At 47.2% G+C, this 16,465-nt stretch overlaps 1 protein-coding gene across 2 annotated transcripts in view; it reads right to left on the reverse strand.

Moving 5' to 3' along the window:
• Nucleotides 1–16,465, reverse strand: part of CPSF3 (cleavage and polyadenylation specific factor 3) — a 421,648-nt gene that overhangs the window by 93,188 nt on the left and 311,995 nt on the right. For both annotated transcript variants that reach the window (XM_069606000.1, XM_069605999.1), the window contains one exon: nt 11,219–11,306. In XM_069606000.1, coding sequence (XP_069462101.1) covers nt 11,219–11,306 — 88 coding nt within the window. The remainder of the gene's footprint in view (nt 1–11,218; nt 11,307–16,465) is intronic.

The raw sequence follows: 16,465 nt of genomic DNA on the forward strand, positions 1-16,465 counted from the left end.
TTGCAAGGATAAAAAGTTTGATCTTTACAGAGAGGAGGATGGGGGCAAAGAACTCTGCTGCCTGGACAGTCTTCTGTCCCTCTTCCGTTCCTCTCTCCTCCCAAACTGCAGCCAGGCAGGGGTTTTTATAGTCCAGTCTTGTTGTAGTTGCGTCACTAGATACAGGCTGTGGCTTCATCCCAATCCATCCTTCTTCCATGCAAGGGATGCTACAAAGCCTTCCTTTCTTCATTGTCAGCGATTTATGTGAGGCCATGCTACTTTACATATTGCTACCTTACATAGAACCACACTGCAGCCCTGCAGACTTACAAATCTTGAGGCCTAGCCCCAGGAAAAAACAAACCTTTCTCTAATTTTCATTCATACGCCACTCATTGTACTCATGTTTTTATCTGGTCCTGTAATTTCCTTGAAACTTTGTTTTCCATAATTCTGCATTGTGTGCATCTGTTATGCTCACATGGTCTCTGCGGGGATGCTGGGGCACGGTTGCAGCCCTGCCTGGAACAGACTCCCCTTGGTCAGGCTTCTTCCCCCTGCTCCCGTGTTGTGGACTGAGCTGGTTGTTGGTACTGCCTCTGCGAGAATAAAAGAGGCAGTGAGAATGCTGTGATATGGCTGTGGTCTCCCTCGAACCCTTCTTCCCAGAATGTGGGGAGCATGCACCTACCCATATAGTCTCAACTGTTTAATTATGATGGCAAGCTCACCGTCCCGCTTCTCACTGCAGGGGCGCATTTAGATAGACCGAGTTTCTTCACTGGTCCATGTGCGTGGCAGCCCAGACCGGCTGTGGTTGAACCACTTCAAAAGGTAAGTATCCTTTGATAAAGATTATTGTCCGTGTTCTTTTGTAATATCTTTTCCCTTTATTGTTTGTATCTCTTGTAATTTCTTTTTTTCTTCGCAATAGGTGATATGAGGCCCAGCGGAATTGCGGTGCAAGAAGCGAGCCCCAATGGAGAAAAAGAGAAGTCACGATGTCCCAATAGGTGGTAAGTTTGGTTCTTAGGTCAAGCGCGAGGATTGGTTTGAGCGTGACCTTAGTGTAATGTCTTGATAGTTTTTCTAACCTTGTGGCGAATTCAGACGGGGATGTTGTTATCCGAAGATCTGCCGGCGGGTGAATCCGCAATGATGCTGGCCAAAGATGGGCTTCTGAGTAAGTGTTGAGGCTGGAATTCGAGATCAGTTAAGGATGCGCTCCGACTTCGGCTGCTGCTGGAATCAGGTAAGGATGCGCTTCAGGCGGCAGTGAGCGTTCCGCTGCTATAAGCAGACTAACGCGAAGGCTTGCATGCGGGCGTGGGCAGTCTTAAATAGCCTGGTCCCGGCCACGCCCATTTGTTCTGACTTGTGACCCCACCCTGCCACTCCCAGAAGATGCTGCACGTGCAGCCCAATGCACTCCTATGGCCACGCCTGACCTGGAGGCACGTGGAGGCCCTGCAGGGGAGAAAATAGAACGTGCAACAGAATAAAAGTTTGCAGAGCACACTTTCTCATGAGCCTGGCACCAAGACTGGGTCCAACTGGACCCTTTATGTAGTGGAGCTTGTCGTTCTTGCCCTGTGGCCATGACATCATTGAGCATGTAAAATCCCATTTTAGCATGCATGGGCTTTTTTACAGACAGCAAACAGCTGCTGAGTTAATTTGTGTGATCTGCCAGAGCTAGTCTCGGTGACGCAACACTGCATGAGCCCTGCGATCCCTTTTTAGCGCAGGCCATATTCCTTCTGGCAGAGAGCCTGCCTCTACCGTGCCTGAAGATCTTAAAAATGCATGACATTTACAATTCTATACAGCTAAGAGTTATTTGCACATTATATTTAAATAATAACCGCCTCATTTTTAGTGCCTGCCCATGTCTGTGTATATTATATTTGCATGAGAAAGCTTTCCCAGTGCCCATCCTCCCACTGGTGCCTTGTAGTGACTAGAAGAAGTCAAAAGAAGTCTTGCCTCATTCTAAAGTGCTTGGGGGTGCAGGAAGACCCTAGCTCCTTCCCGACACAAGCTTTAGCAGAAATGAACATGCTGCAACTAAAGATGACGAAAGCAAGTGACGTCAGTGCTAGGCTGTCACACGTAGATTGGCGAGATACGCAGCAAACATGCACTCACCATTAAGCTACACAGACACTAAGTCAAAAATTATAAGTTACTCACCGTAGTGACTAACGTACTCTTAGTCAGTCCTTAGTCCCCTTTCCTCCATAATGCATGGGTGTCCCTTCCTAGGGACCGGAGACGGAACCTTTTTCACCAGAAAAAACCTTCTTCCCCTTTAAATTTAGAGGCACGCGAGGGTGGCGAGGAGACCCTCCTTAAGCAAACAGGTTTCTGAGAACCACCTGTCCGAAAGCCACATCTGATCTAGAGCTGGAGTCCAAACAGTAATGCTTGCAGAAGCCGAAAAGGTGGCCAAGGTGTCCGTCCTGCTTATGACTTGCCACAGAACCTGCCGTTGTGGCCTTGGCTCTGACCGCATAGGCGTGCATGTAAGCCGGAAGTGGCTTATGTTGCCCCTCAGATGATTCCATGATGGCTGAGACCATCCATCGTGCTATTGAGGCCTTGGATGCCGGATACCCAGGCCTTAACCCGCAGAAGGTGACAAACAGTGCGTCCGAATTGCGGAAGCCCTTGGTCCTGTCCAAGTAGAATTTTAGAGCACCGCTGACATCGAGGCAGTGCAGAACCCTCAGAGCCTCATCCTTAGGTTCGACAAAGAACGTAGGCAGCACTATTTCCTCGTTTAGGTAGGAACGCTGGGTGTGTCCGCAGGACCACCTTATTCTAGTGGAAAGTAATATAAAGCTCGGAGGTGACTAGCGCCTGGATTTCGCTGACTCTGCGAGCCGAAGTGAGGCCAACTAGCAAGGCCGTCTTAATGGTGACCAGCCTGATGTCCGCGGACGCCATTAGCTCAAAGGGTTTGTGTGCCAGGGCGCCCAACACTACGTTGATATCCCACAAGGGGTGTGGCATCTTGATGGGCGGGTAGAGTCTGGCGAAGCCCATCAAAAAGCTTCTAGACTATCGGGTTGGCAGAGGAAAATACCTCTTCCTCTGAGTTTCTGTAGGCTCCTATGGCCACCAAATAAGTGCAGCAACTGTCCACCTGCATGCCAGAGTAAGCGAGGTGCGGAGAGAAGGAGAGCACGTCGTCCAATGTACATGCCACGGGACCGATATCCTTAGAGTCTGCCCAATGACAGAACCTAGTCCACTTGCTCTTACACTGGGTCCTGGTAACCTTGCTCCTAGCCCCCTGTATGATCTCTAGGCTAACCTGTGAAAGACTGAGGTGCCCTAACGGGACTTGCTCAGGAAGCACGCTGTGAGGGCTAATTTCTGAGGCGTGGGGTGAATAACCCTGCCCACCTGTCGCGCCAGAAGATGTGCTGGGCACGTCAGAAGGTGAATGGGTGATCTCTCCGAGAGGCTGAGCAGCTCCGAGAACCATGGCCTCGCTGGCCACCATAGAGCTATCACAAGGACGCTCAGGTGGCAAGACTCCTTTATCTTGCATTTCAACCTGTGGATCAGCGGTGTGGACGGCAAGGCGTATGCCGTTCCACTGAATCTGAAATGTGTTGCCCAGGGACGGGAACTGTTGGCACCTCTTGTTGTCCCAAGAGGCAAAGAGGTCTACCTGGAGGTGTGCCCATCTGCTGAAGACCTCCCACAGCACATGGTCGTTCAATTGCCAATCGTAATGGTCTGTTCGCAGTCTGCTGAGCCTGTCCACCGCGAAGTTGGACTCCCCCGGTAGGTGGACGGCCATAAGATAGATGTTCTCCAGGGCCCATTCCAACATGCTGACTGCTAGCCTGCACAGAGGAGGGGATCTTGTCCCACCCTTCTTGTTGACACAGAACATGCTGGTTGAGTTGTCTTTCTGAAGGAGGACGACCTTGCCCTCAATAACCGGAAGGAAAGCTCTGAGCGCTAGCCAGCTGGCCTTTAGTTCCAGCCAATTGATATGGTACTCCTGTTCCTGCCGGGTCCAGGTTCCATGGACGCTGTGGTTGTCCAAAGTGGCACCCCAGCCCTCGAGGGAGGAGTCCGTAGTGATGGTGACCTGCGGGGTAGGCTGCCGGAAGGGCTTGCCAGTCCGCAGGTTGCAGTCCCTGGACCATCATGTGAGGTCCAGGTGAAGAGAAGGAGGAATGCTCATCATCTCCGCCTGAGAGCCCTGCTCCTGATTCCATGATGCTGCGAAGTGCAGCTGTATCCTCCTCATCCCGAGTCTCGTGTGGGGGACCTGAAAGGGGCTGCCACTGTATTCATAAGCCTGGTAAAGAACCTGGGGGCCAAGTTGAGGCGAAAGGGAACTAACCTGTATTGGAAATGGTGGCCCATGATTCTGAATCATAGAAAAGAATGATGGGGCTACCAAATCTGGACGTGTAGGTATGCATCCTTCAGATCTAGGGAGCACATCCAGTCACCCTTGCACAATGTCTCTGCTATGAGCGCTGGCGTAACCATCTTGAATTTCTGCAGAGGTAGGGAGAGGTTGAGGGTGGATAGGTCCAACAACTCTCAGGCACGCCTAGTTCTTTTCTTAACGCCGAAAATCCTGGAGCAGAAGCCCAAGCCTCGCTGGGAGGTTGGGACTTCCTCCACTGCCTGGCTCTCGACAAGCAACCGAATCTCTGCCAAAAGAGTTGCTGTCCCAATCTGTGGGAGTGGAGGCGAGGACAGGAAGGGCTAGGTAGGCGGTAGCCGTAGATACTACAGAGGATCCAGGGGTCCGTGAAATTCTGATGCCAGAACTGTGCATGGAGGGCAAGCCTGCCCCCCCACCGGAGACACGTGGACCCGGAGGGGCTTGTCATGCCTTCTTTCCCTCTGAGGCTGTTGCAGAGGAGGGGGACTGGAAAAAGCCCTTATCCACCCCCCTTTTTATTGTTTGCGCTGATTGAGTCGGCGAGCTGTCTGGCTGCCTGGACCTCTGCTCTTGGAAGCCGTGGAACCGTCCGCATGTACGCCCCTTGTCTGAGCGCTGCTGTGACTGGGTGTACGCCTTGGATATAGCCTTTGTGAGAATAAAAACTTTGCTGTTTGCAAGCTGTTTTTCTTTTTATCTAGCTCCTTGTCCGTGGTGGAGTGAAAGAGGTCACTACCCTAGAAAGGCAGGTCCAAAATGCACTCCTGGACATTCGGCTTAAATTTAGTAGCCCAGAGCCAGGCCGTCCTTCTCATGTCCGTGGCTATGCAAATGGCCCGGCCAGAGGTGTCAATGTGCGCCACGGTAGACTCCATGATGTCTTGCATCACCATTTAAGCCTCTGCCAGTCCCGCCTTGAAGCGTGACTGGCTCTGCGCCGGAAGTCCTGGGAGGAAGTCTGCTATTTCCCGCCAAAGCCTCTGGTTAACTGCTGGAAGCATGGCATCCGCGTTGGCTTGACGAAGATGCAGCGAAACGTTGGAATAAAGCTTTTTCCTCTATGCCTCCAAGATCTTCTCCTTGCCTAGCAGCGCCGCTGATGAAGAGTCCAAGGATGACTGCGGCAGGAGTAGAGTGATGCTGCAGCAATCGCTGAAGAGTGTGGTGGAGGATGGGCCAACAGCAAGAGTGTATCCTCCTCTACTTGCCTGTACTTGGCATCCTGGCGTCGATTCACCAGCTGGACGGAGTGGGGCTCGAGCCACCCCTTTTTGGCCAAGGCGACAATGTCAGTCTGTATTGGGATCCCCGTTCTGGCTGCGGGGCGTAGAGTGAGGACCTCGGCGAGCACCCCCTCCTCTAGCTGCTCAGCCTCGGGTTGAGGAAGGCCCAAGTACTCTGCCAGCCCTGCAGGATGTTTGTGGAAGGCCTTGGCTGACTAGGGTGTTTCAGGGTCCTCCTTTCCTTGTCTGTGTCCACAACTGGGGGACCGGCACCGGTTGAGGAGAGCTAGGAGCCGAAGGCTGCGGTGTGGAGACCGGATCCAGAGGCTGGTATGGAACCACCTTCACTATCGGCTGGAGGGCCGGAGCGGGCTGTACGGGAGCCTGCGGCGTTGGAGTCATAAGAGGAATGACTATGGGCGTGGCCGGTGGGAGCATGTCCCTGATGGCATCCCTGAGGATGACCCCCATTCGAGGAGATTTCATGAGCCCGAGGAATCTTTCAAAGAACACGTCCTCGCAGGCTGGAGGGGTGGTAGTTGATATTGACAGGGTAGCAGGGGGCTGCAGAGGCTGTTGCATGCCATGACTATATGGACAAAGTGGGAACCTGCCATGCGCAAATGATGAATAGGCTGTAGGCCACGTGCCTGGTTGACACCAGTCCCTCCATGTTAGGGAGAATTCTCAAAAATTTACCAATTCCTCCCTTACCTTTTGCTAAACTTTGGGACTTTGAACTTTTCAATTCAATGTGTTTTCTGTGTTTGTTTCTTTTTGGTTATGGAGTCTAACCAACTACATAGGCATCATCTTTTAAAATTGTGTCACAAAGCACCTGTGTGCCATAGAAAAGTCTTCCAGATTCCCCATGGTTTAAATACCTTCTCTGGGATCAACTACTGTTTCCCAGAGCAGTAAAGTGAAATTGACTTTACTTGGCATTGTACTTGCTAGGCCCAGCACACCCTATTTTACAATAGAGTGCTGGAGGGGATACTAAGTATGCCCTGTGTATAAATGCTCATGTAACATTTTTTATGTTACCCTTTCCACAATTAACTGGCTGGTGGCAGTGGTTTCATTTTGAACTACCTTGGTTTGTTTTTAATGCGACCGTTCGCGACTCTGGTAAAGTAACTGCGGGAGCCACCTTTTTCAAAATGGCATCCAGCCATCTTTGCTAAAATGGTGCCCAGCCTTTTTTCAACAGGTCTTTGTGGGAAGGTGCTTCTAGATATTTTCTCTGGGCGCCAAACCAGGTTTGGTCTCTTTGTTCATTTCGCCCTTGGCAGGGTTCCTGGGAGAAACCCACCTCTGGTGCCCGAGTGTCTGGGGTAGGCAGGAAGTGAGGAAGGTGCCCGAAACTCCCTGTACTTAGTATCCTATGAGACCCAAATGCACTCTGTGGTGATTGGCTGGCTGACTGTCCGGTAAGGACAGCCACTCTGCTGGGTGAGTGACAGCTGGGCTGGAATGAATGGGAGAGAACTGAATACAAGGCGAGTCTTTTGGCTTGGAAGGCAGAGTCAACCGCTGGATGAATGAACCGAAGAAGAGCTTGAAAAGGACTGCTGCTGCAACTGCTGGACCGTTGGTTTGCCCGATGGAGCCCTGCTGTAGGTCCGAAACGCCAAGTTCGCATCAACAGAGAAGCCCCTGCAAGGACGACTTCTCCCTATGAGTTGGTGGGACCAATCAACTCGTAAGCCACCTGGATACCATTCTCGAAGCTGGTTAGGATTAACCAGGGGGAAGGACACCAGATTGTGTGCTTGAAAACTTGAGTAACTTCTTGAGTCCAAGTGTCTATCTGAATACTTTTCATTGTAGACCTTTGTGTAACACCCTTATATAAGCTCACATTCCCTCTTGAGATAAGCCTGGCTGCTCAGCTCTCTACCAGAAACTGTGTGGTACAGACTTATACCAAAGGTTGGTTTTGCTTACACCTGTATTCATAGTTGTGTGTAGTGGTCCCAGAGGGTACTGCATGCAAACTCTGCCTAACAGGGAAGCCTTTTCAGGCTTTCCCAAGGTTTAAATACCTTTTCTGGGATAAACTACTGTTTCCAGAGTAAGTAAAGTGAAATTGACTTTAGTCTTAAATTCCTAGACCAACACACCCTATTTTACAATAGAGTGCTGGAGGGGTTACTTGGTATCCCCTGTGTCTAGATACTCATGTAGCAGTCAAATGCTACCCCTTTCATCTCAGAATGGCTGGTGGCAGTGGTTTTACAACAAACTACCATGATTTTTCCCGACCGCACCCTATTTGCAGCTCCAATAACGTTAAATCGCGGGAGCCATGTTTTTCAAGATGGCGTCTGAGCCCCCTCTGTAAAAACAGGTCCCGGTCGTCTTTTTCCGCCATTTCTTTGTGGAAAGGTCCTTCTAGTCTTGCTCTGCTCGCCAAACCAGGTTTGGTCTCTGTTCATCCCCCTTTGGCGGGCTTCAGGAGTGAAGCCTGCCTCTGGCGCCCGAGTGTCTGGGGTGGGCAGGAAGTTAGGGAGGTGCCCGAAACGCCCTCTGCTTAGTCTCCTGGGACACCCAAATGCACTTTGTGGTGATTGACTGTCCGGCAAGGACAGCCACCCTGCTGGGTAAGTGACATCTAGGCTGGAATGAATGGGAGAGAACTGAATAAAAGGCAAGTCTTTTGGCTTGGAAGGCAGTGTCGACCACTGTTAGGCAAAGTTTAAATGCAGTACCCTCTCGGGACACTACAAGCAACTATGACTACAGGTATAGGCAACCCAACCTTTGGTATACGCTTCTACTTCACAGTTTTGGTAGCGTGTTGAGCAGCCAAAGAGGGTAAATGTGAGCAGTAGTTCAGTTGCACAAAGATTCACAGTTACAGGTGTTCAAATAAACTCTTAAACAAGGTTCCTTGCATAAACAATTATTAATTTATCAGTCAGTTATAAAGCCTTCTTTAGAAGAGAGCAATATAACAGTAACACACAAATACACTTCAATACTGTACACTTTGAGTTTCTGAATTAGACAAGACCCTTTTGAGATAGCCCACAGATACAACCTACATCCACAGGTGACTTCAATAACAAGGGTGCTGGGGACATTAATATCTTACTGTTGGCATTTAGAACACTTTTAAAAGTTGGCAAAGGTTATTAGAACACAAGAGATCACCAATATTCTTAAGCAGGGCAAATACTTTCAGGTCCTCTTAGAAGAGTCATACAATTTTGTATAGGATGCAGCATTTCAGGTAAGTAAATGGAAAAGTCTTTGCACAAGTTCTGGCTTAAAGGCGATGCACTAGACTACGGATTTCTCAACCCTTGGCACTCGGTTCCAGCAGCAGCTAAGAAGTACTGCCAGTTGGTAAAGGTCTTCCAGCAAAGTTAGTCTTGAGGTTAGTTGGTCCCACTAACCCAAGGGAGGAAGTCGTCCTCTCCGGAGCTTCTCTAGTCGATTCAGATAAGCAGTTTCAGCACTGCAGCAGGGCTTCACCAGGGACTTCAAGGGTCCAGGAGGATGCAGCAAGCTTCTCTTTACGGTTCCTTCGTCAACTGTTCCGCCCAGTGGTCGACTGTCTTCTGTTCAAGAAACCTCGCCTTTTATGCAGGTTTCTCCCATCCATGCACAGCCTCGCTGTCACTCACAGCAGGATGACTGTCCTTGAAGGATAGCCAGCCAATCAGCACTGGATGCATTCACGTTACCAAGGAGACAAAGGACAGGGACTTTCAGGCACTTCCCTTGCTTCCTGCCCTGCCAGTCACTGCGGGTTTAAGCACTGAAGCCCCGCCAAAGGCAAAACGAACAGAAGGGTTGAACCTGGTTTGGCACGAAGAGTAAAACCCAAGAAAGACTACTAACAAGAAAAAGGGTCTACCAAGTAACCCCCCAGCACCCAACATAAGATGGTGTGTGCTGGATCTTCAGAGAGAAAAGGTAAGAAGTTAATTTCACTTTACTATTCTTGGGAACATTAGTTCCAACAAGAAAAGGTATTTAAACCTTATAAATCTAAAGGATTGGTCTGTGACACTGCACTGAAGGTGACATGTGTCACCATACAAAAAGTAGATGCCTATGGAGTTTCAGACTCCAAAAACAGAGGAAACACAATCCAAATCAGGTCAAAACACATGAGTGAGAAAAAGGTCTCACTCACTCCAGGGTTAAAATTAAAAAAGCCGAGCAAAAGAGCTTAGGGTCTCTAAGGTTGAAGGGAATTAGCACAGAAATGAGAATTCTCCCTAACAAGACACTGTGGAGAGTCTTAAAAATGACACCCATAAAAAGAGTAAAAGGATCTGTGAGTGTGGAAAAAGGTTCCCACTCGCTGAAGTATAGGGAAAAAATAATCCACTAGTAAAACAAAAAGTTCTGGGGTTGACACAGGCCAGGAAGATTTATCATTGCTATAACAATCTTATCCAACATCCACCAATCATGTCCCATGCACCATTCAAACTTGGGGGTGCCTGTCCATTAGGGACAGGCAACCTCCCACTCTGAACTGGTTTCAGCCATGCATACTGCAAGGAGAGGCAGGGGTGTTTCGGTAGACCGCCCTTGCCCCACTTCCTGTCCTGCCAGGCACTCGGGGAACCTTTGCAGGCTTTCTATGGGAAGCCAGAAGACAAAGGGAAAATAGGACCCACCGCACCTAGCAAGGTAGAAGAGACCAGAAAGGACAAGCCATCTTGTTCAGGCCTTAAAAATCAAGGCCACCATTTCCAGGTGTATGGTTTCCCATATGTACCCTATCAGAGCTTCGAAGACAGCCTCTGATAAAAAGTACAAAAAATATTGTCTAGAAGGTCCACTGCCACCAGCCTGAACAGATGGGTTTGTCACAGTAACACAATTTTGCTGAAGAGGCGAGAAAAGGCAAACAATATCCCCCCCGAGCACTCCACATAAGGTGGTGTGAGAAGATCTCGCAAAAGAAAACACAGGTAGGATAAAATGTATACCCCTACCCTGGTAACTGCAAGAGTTAATCAGGTAAACAAAGAAAAAATGAAGGGTAAGTTCTAGGAGCATCTGACAACACTGCATAGAAGGTGCTGTGTGCTGTTCCATTAAAAAGTAGAAGCATAAAAATTGGAAGAAAGCTTAGCTCCGAATAGCGATCCCCAAAAGGTGCCAAAAAGGTTAGAGGACAGTCTGGAAAAAGATTCAAATTCACCCAGAAGAATTAGTCAAAAAATCCAGGTGTCCAGTAAAAAGTGCTGGGGGACTTGCAAGGAGTGGGATTTCACATAAAGAGAAATCTATCCTAGCAACCAATAAGAAGGGTTCTGCTGCTAACAAAATACATGTGTTTGACGTTGTTAAGGTGCTGCCTGCAGCGCCACAATGTGTGTGTTTTTTGGCCAGGCTGTGACTTGAGAAAAAAGGCAAGTGTTTGCACATCCCAGCAGATTCTAAATTTAGGAAGAAAATGCACCCAGGACCCTTTTCATGAGCCCTTTAAGTAAAGATGCACACTTTGAACTTAATTTTTTTACACTTCCACCTCTGGATAAACATTCCCTTAAGGTCTAAATCATATGAGTCTGGAAACTTTAGATGCATGAGAGCATAAAAGGTGAGCCAGTTTTACCTTTCTGTACTTTGGGGTTTGACTGAACTTCCAAGATAACTGTTGATACTGCATCTGCATACATATCGTTTGAAGGATTGGCGACCCACTGTAAATAGAAAATGGTGTCAGTAGTGCAAAGGTACTAGTGACTTTTTTCTTCAAACAGGATGTAGGGTCATACTTCTTTCGTTATTGAACAACCTTTATTCGACAGAAAGTCAAAGTTCAAAACATCAGAAAATACATACTATTACAATAAAAACATTTTAAAAATTCAAATAAAAGTCAAATAAAAACAAATGCTAGGAGAGCTATGCTCGCAGCCTAGGATACTTGGTGATTTCAGAATAATACAAAATTAGAATATGGCCTCGTCACATTACCTTCCTCCTCTGCAGCCATGCTCTATGCAAATAACGAGCAACAGCACACAGCACACATTATGGAATTGGCTTAGAAATAGTTGCGCGGGGCTAAGTGTATAGGTATTGACCTCCAGCAAAATAGGTCTCAAATACCTCAGTTTTAACCACAGGGTTGCCTTGCAGAGTAGAAAGTAATGACACTGTCCCATTTCCGGCACCACACATTGGTGATTTTTCAGAATATGAGCCCTTCATGTTTGCGTAAAGGCAGCGATGGGCAGAATTCCCAGTCTAAACCTTGCATACAGTGATCTTTCATAAGCTGGCGTGATTACATCTAAGTATGCCTCAAAACCAGCCTCCTGCTCATGTTCCAAGTCCTCCAGGCCCAGCTTTAGCCTCGAGGCATCGAGCAAAAGATGATCCCAAACTCTTTGCTTCAGACAGGGGATAACCATTTCAAACCCTCCATCAAGGGACATAATGTGTAGCAATGCATCCCTACACTGCTTTAGGCAAGGTTGAGTCCATATTCCTACTGATAAAAAATACTGGTCTAAACGCCATATCCACGTACGTACAGAGGGAAGGTGACATATTCTAAATGAACAGGTGCGCTAGCAGGTAATAGTTTTTTCATAAAATGGTTCTGCCAGACAAGCACACTCAACATCCGCAAACCCCCAGAGTTCTGCTCCATAAAGTGATACTGACAATGCTTGCTTCTGATACAATTCCACTGCCGGTGATAAAGCACTGCTTCCATAACTAGTAACAAAGGACAAAATGGAGCTGCTAAATATTTCCAGCTTAAGGGCCTCCCTATTGGTCTTGTCCATCCAGCCCTACTGGTCTTATCCATCCATCCATCGCTTGCCTGGAATCTTACTCCACGGCAATCAAAACTATACTTCCTTTGATTTGGTATAAAGACCATTGACTTGGTTTTAGACGTGTTTACAGTAAGGCCAAGGTCTTTGCACTGCCTCGAAAAAAAAACAGATGGGGATTGCTTAAGACTCTGGGGTGTAGTAGCAATCAGGACTGCCTCATCCGCATAAAACAATGCCAGGAACCTGTTTGAGGCCAGTTTAGGGCAGTCCTGGCACCCACTTAACGCATCTATGATCTCCTGAATATAGATGTTTAATAATAGTGGGGCCAGGACACACCCCTGCCTGTCACTCAAGCCTACTCTAAAAAGGGTTGTCTGTTCACCTCCCGGAACATATCTAACACAAGCTTCTGTGTCAGAGTAGAGAAGTGATAATATAAAGTAAGGTATAATATAATATAAGGTACTGGAGGAATCTTCCGCTTTATGAATACCCTCCACAACTCCACTCAAGACACTGAATCAAATGCAGTTCTCGGGTCCAGAAATAAACACAAAGGTGCATTTTACATAAAACTGTACTTCTGGGCTATGAGGTAAAGTATAAAGCATTGGTCCACTGTTCCCCGACCCTTCTGGAAGCCAGTCTGATGTACGCTAATCACATCATTGCTGTCAGTCCAGAGTTGTAGAGGGTTCAAAATGACTTTACCGAACAGCTTCCGGGCCCCATCTGAAAGGGAGATGGGTCTAATTAGCAGGACTGTCCCTTCTGCCCTTTTTATACACTCAGACAATACCAACTTTATGCCAGACATCAGAAATCCTCCCTGTAGCCAGTATGGCTACAAATATCTGGCAAAGTGTAGGGGCCCAAATAGACGGCTCATCTTTAAATAGATCTGTTGGTATTAGATCCAGACCTGCCGCCTTACCACTCTTTGCATCACCAATTGCATCCTCAACTTCATTAAGAGTGTTCTGCACTGTTAGGCAAAGTTTGCATGCAGTACCCTCTGGGACCACTACACACAACTATGACTAAAGGTATAAGCAAAACCAACCTTTGGTACAAGTCTGTACCACACAGTTTGTGGTAGCGAGCTGAGCAGCCACAAGAGGGAACGTGAGCTTGTAAGTGGTTACACAGAGGTCTACAATCACAAATATTCCAATAGACACTTATACCCAAGGTTTCTTGGTAAAACACTTATTTATTACACAATCAAAAAACATTCACTAAAAGGAGACAATCAATATCACACAAAAATATACTACAGTACTTCACATTATCGGTTCTGTGACATTTAAACTACTTTGTAGGAGGAGCAAAATGCTATTCAGAGCATTTGAAGTAGGAGCAAAAAGGCATAAGATAATAAAACGAATATTACAGTTACTCTTTAACAGTGCAAATAGTTTGATTTCACCAGAGGAGTTGATTCAATGCAATCGGTAGGCCAAAGTCACTGGGCTAGAGCCTTGTATCGGTAAAAACGGTTCTGGTAGTTAAACTGAAAAGTCTTTGCCATGGTTCTCAGAAGTAGTTCATAGAAGAAAGATTCATATGTGGGGTCACAAGCTGACTAGGCCTGCAAGTTGCCAAAGTTTCACGCACTTTCGCAGTGTGAGGTAAGTTCTCTCTGTCGGGTTTTCACAGTACCTTATATTGAAGAAAAAGATGTAGCTGAAGACTTCTGTTCCCGGCAGTTCCTGCAGATCTCGCTGTACCTGAGCCTCAGTCGTGGGGACAAGAGGGAGGACGTCGGGGGACTCCTGCACTGCACGGGGACTGGTCACAAAAGCTGGCAAACTGGCAAATCTTCGTTTTCGGTAGCTGTCATCAAGCACACAAACTGGTGTCCTTCTCCCTGGCTATTCCGTATCCTGCAGCACTCTTGCGGAAAATACAACCAGCTCTGAGAATGGTGTCCAGGTGGCTTATGAGTTGATTGGTCCCACCAACTCAAAGGGAGACGTCGTCCTTGAAGGGCTTCTCTGTCGAGATGAACTTGGCGATTCGGACCTGCAGTAGGGCTTCACCGGGCAAACCAACGGTCCAGGAGTTGCAGCAGCCGTTCTCTTCCAGCTCATCTTTGGTTCTTTTGTTCCAATGGTCGACTCTATCTTCCAAGCCACGAGACTCAACTTTTATCCAGTTTCCTCCCATTCATTCCAGTTTAGCTGCCACTCACCCAGCAGGGTGGCTTGTCCTTGCCGGAAAGTCAGCCAGCCAATCACACCAGAGTGCATTTGGGTCTACTAGGAGACTAAGCACAGGGAGTTTCGGGCACCTCCCTCAATTCCTGCCCACCTCAAACACTTGGGCGCCAGAGGCGGTCTTCAGTCCTGAAGCATGCCAAAGGCATAGGAACAAAGGGACCAAACCTGGTTTGGCGCGCAGAGACAAACTCTAGAATGACCTTTCCAAAAAGAAATGGCGAAAAAAGAAGACCGGGACCAGTTTAAACAAAGGGGGTGCTCAGACGCCATCTTGAAAAACATGGCTCCCGCGATTGTTGGCTACCGGTGTTTGCGCTCGGGGAAAAAATCATGGTAGTTCCTTGTAAAACCACTACAACCAACCATTTCGATAGGAAAGAGTAGCATTTGACTGCTAGATTAGTTTCTAGAAATAGGGGATACTAGGTAACCCCTCCAGCAATCTATTGTAAGATAGTGTGTGCTGGGTCTAGGAATTTAAAAGGACTAGTAAAGTCAATTTAACTTTACATTCTCTGGAAAACAGCAGTTTATCCCAGAGAAGGTGTTTAAACCTTGGGACAGCCCAAAAGGCTTCCCTGTGTCACTGCACTGAGGGTGCTGTGTGACGCACATGAAAAGACGATGCCGTTGGAGTTATCTAAAACTCCATAATCAAAGAACAAGAGTAAAAACAGACATCAAAATACATGAGCGAGTGGGAAAAAAAGGCTCACACTCTAACCAGGTTAATAAATCAAGCCCTCAATATCCAGCAAAGTTGCTGGGGGTCTCTAAAATGAAGGGAATTAGCACATTTTTGAGAATTCTCCCTAACATGCACCTATATACCTGGCACGCAGTCAATGGGCCTCATTACGAGTCCAGCGGTAACCATGATGGAAATAATGGGCATTAAATAATCCCAACCATTTCCAATCAAAAAATGTTCTTTTCATCATCAGAATTAAGTTTTTATATTCAAATCTTAGGACCCTCAACTTTACAATGGTTTTCTTTGCAGCTAGACAGGCCCCATTATTAGCAAAGAATTAGTGCAGTCCAACTTGTGTGGGACTACACAAGACTTATCTCCTTGGCATTAGACCCACCTTTTAGTATATGCCTGTACTACACAGGTTGTTAGTGTGGCTGATCAGCCATGCTCATCTTAAGAGGGGTTATGCGAGCTATAGAGCTGTGCAATGAAACCAGTAAACACAGGTATTCAAGTAAACACGTACACACTTAACGTTATAATAAATTATTTATTTACACACAAAGATATTTAAAGCATTCTTTAAAAAGCAGTAATTAACTAACATGAATCCCAATTTAGGATTCAATTCAAAAGTGAACCATAAAGCAAGTGAGTAATTCATTCATATGTTACACATGTTCCAGCACCCGGAGATGACGTCAGTTGAGATCAGTATAACATTTATATAATATCACCTTTGCAATATTGAGTTTCTCAGGAAGGAAATGTTAGTTTAGATCACAACAGACTGATAGGTTATCACAGTTAGATTCTCCCAAAGGGATGCAGGCAGTCAATTATCCCAGCATTAAAGTGTTCAACGTTTAAGACTAGTAAAAGAACATGCATTGCCAAAGCCAATATGTTCAGAAGAAGGCCTTTAAGGAGCCAGGACAGACAAAGTCAAGGTTCTGATGCTCTTCTTAGAAACATGCTCTTAAATAGTTGGTGTTCAAAAGAGCAATTACAGCAACTCAAGAGGAGCCGCCTTTAGAAAGCCCAAGCTGTAAGGCCAATGCAAGTAAGTTGAGGTCAACTTGGATTTGGGTTAAAAACGCACTCCCAACTGGCAAAAGGATAAAATACCCAGAGCCCCACAGTAC

Source organism: Ambystoma mexicanum, chromosome 4p (genome assembly GCF_040938575.1).
Source record: "Ambystoma mexicanum isolate Mex_15411 chromosome 4p, UKY_AmexF1_1, whole genome shotgun sequence".
Classification (NCBI taxonomy): domain Eukaryota; kingdom Metazoa; phylum Chordata; class Amphibia; order Caudata; family Ambystomatidae; genus Ambystoma; species Ambystoma mexicanum.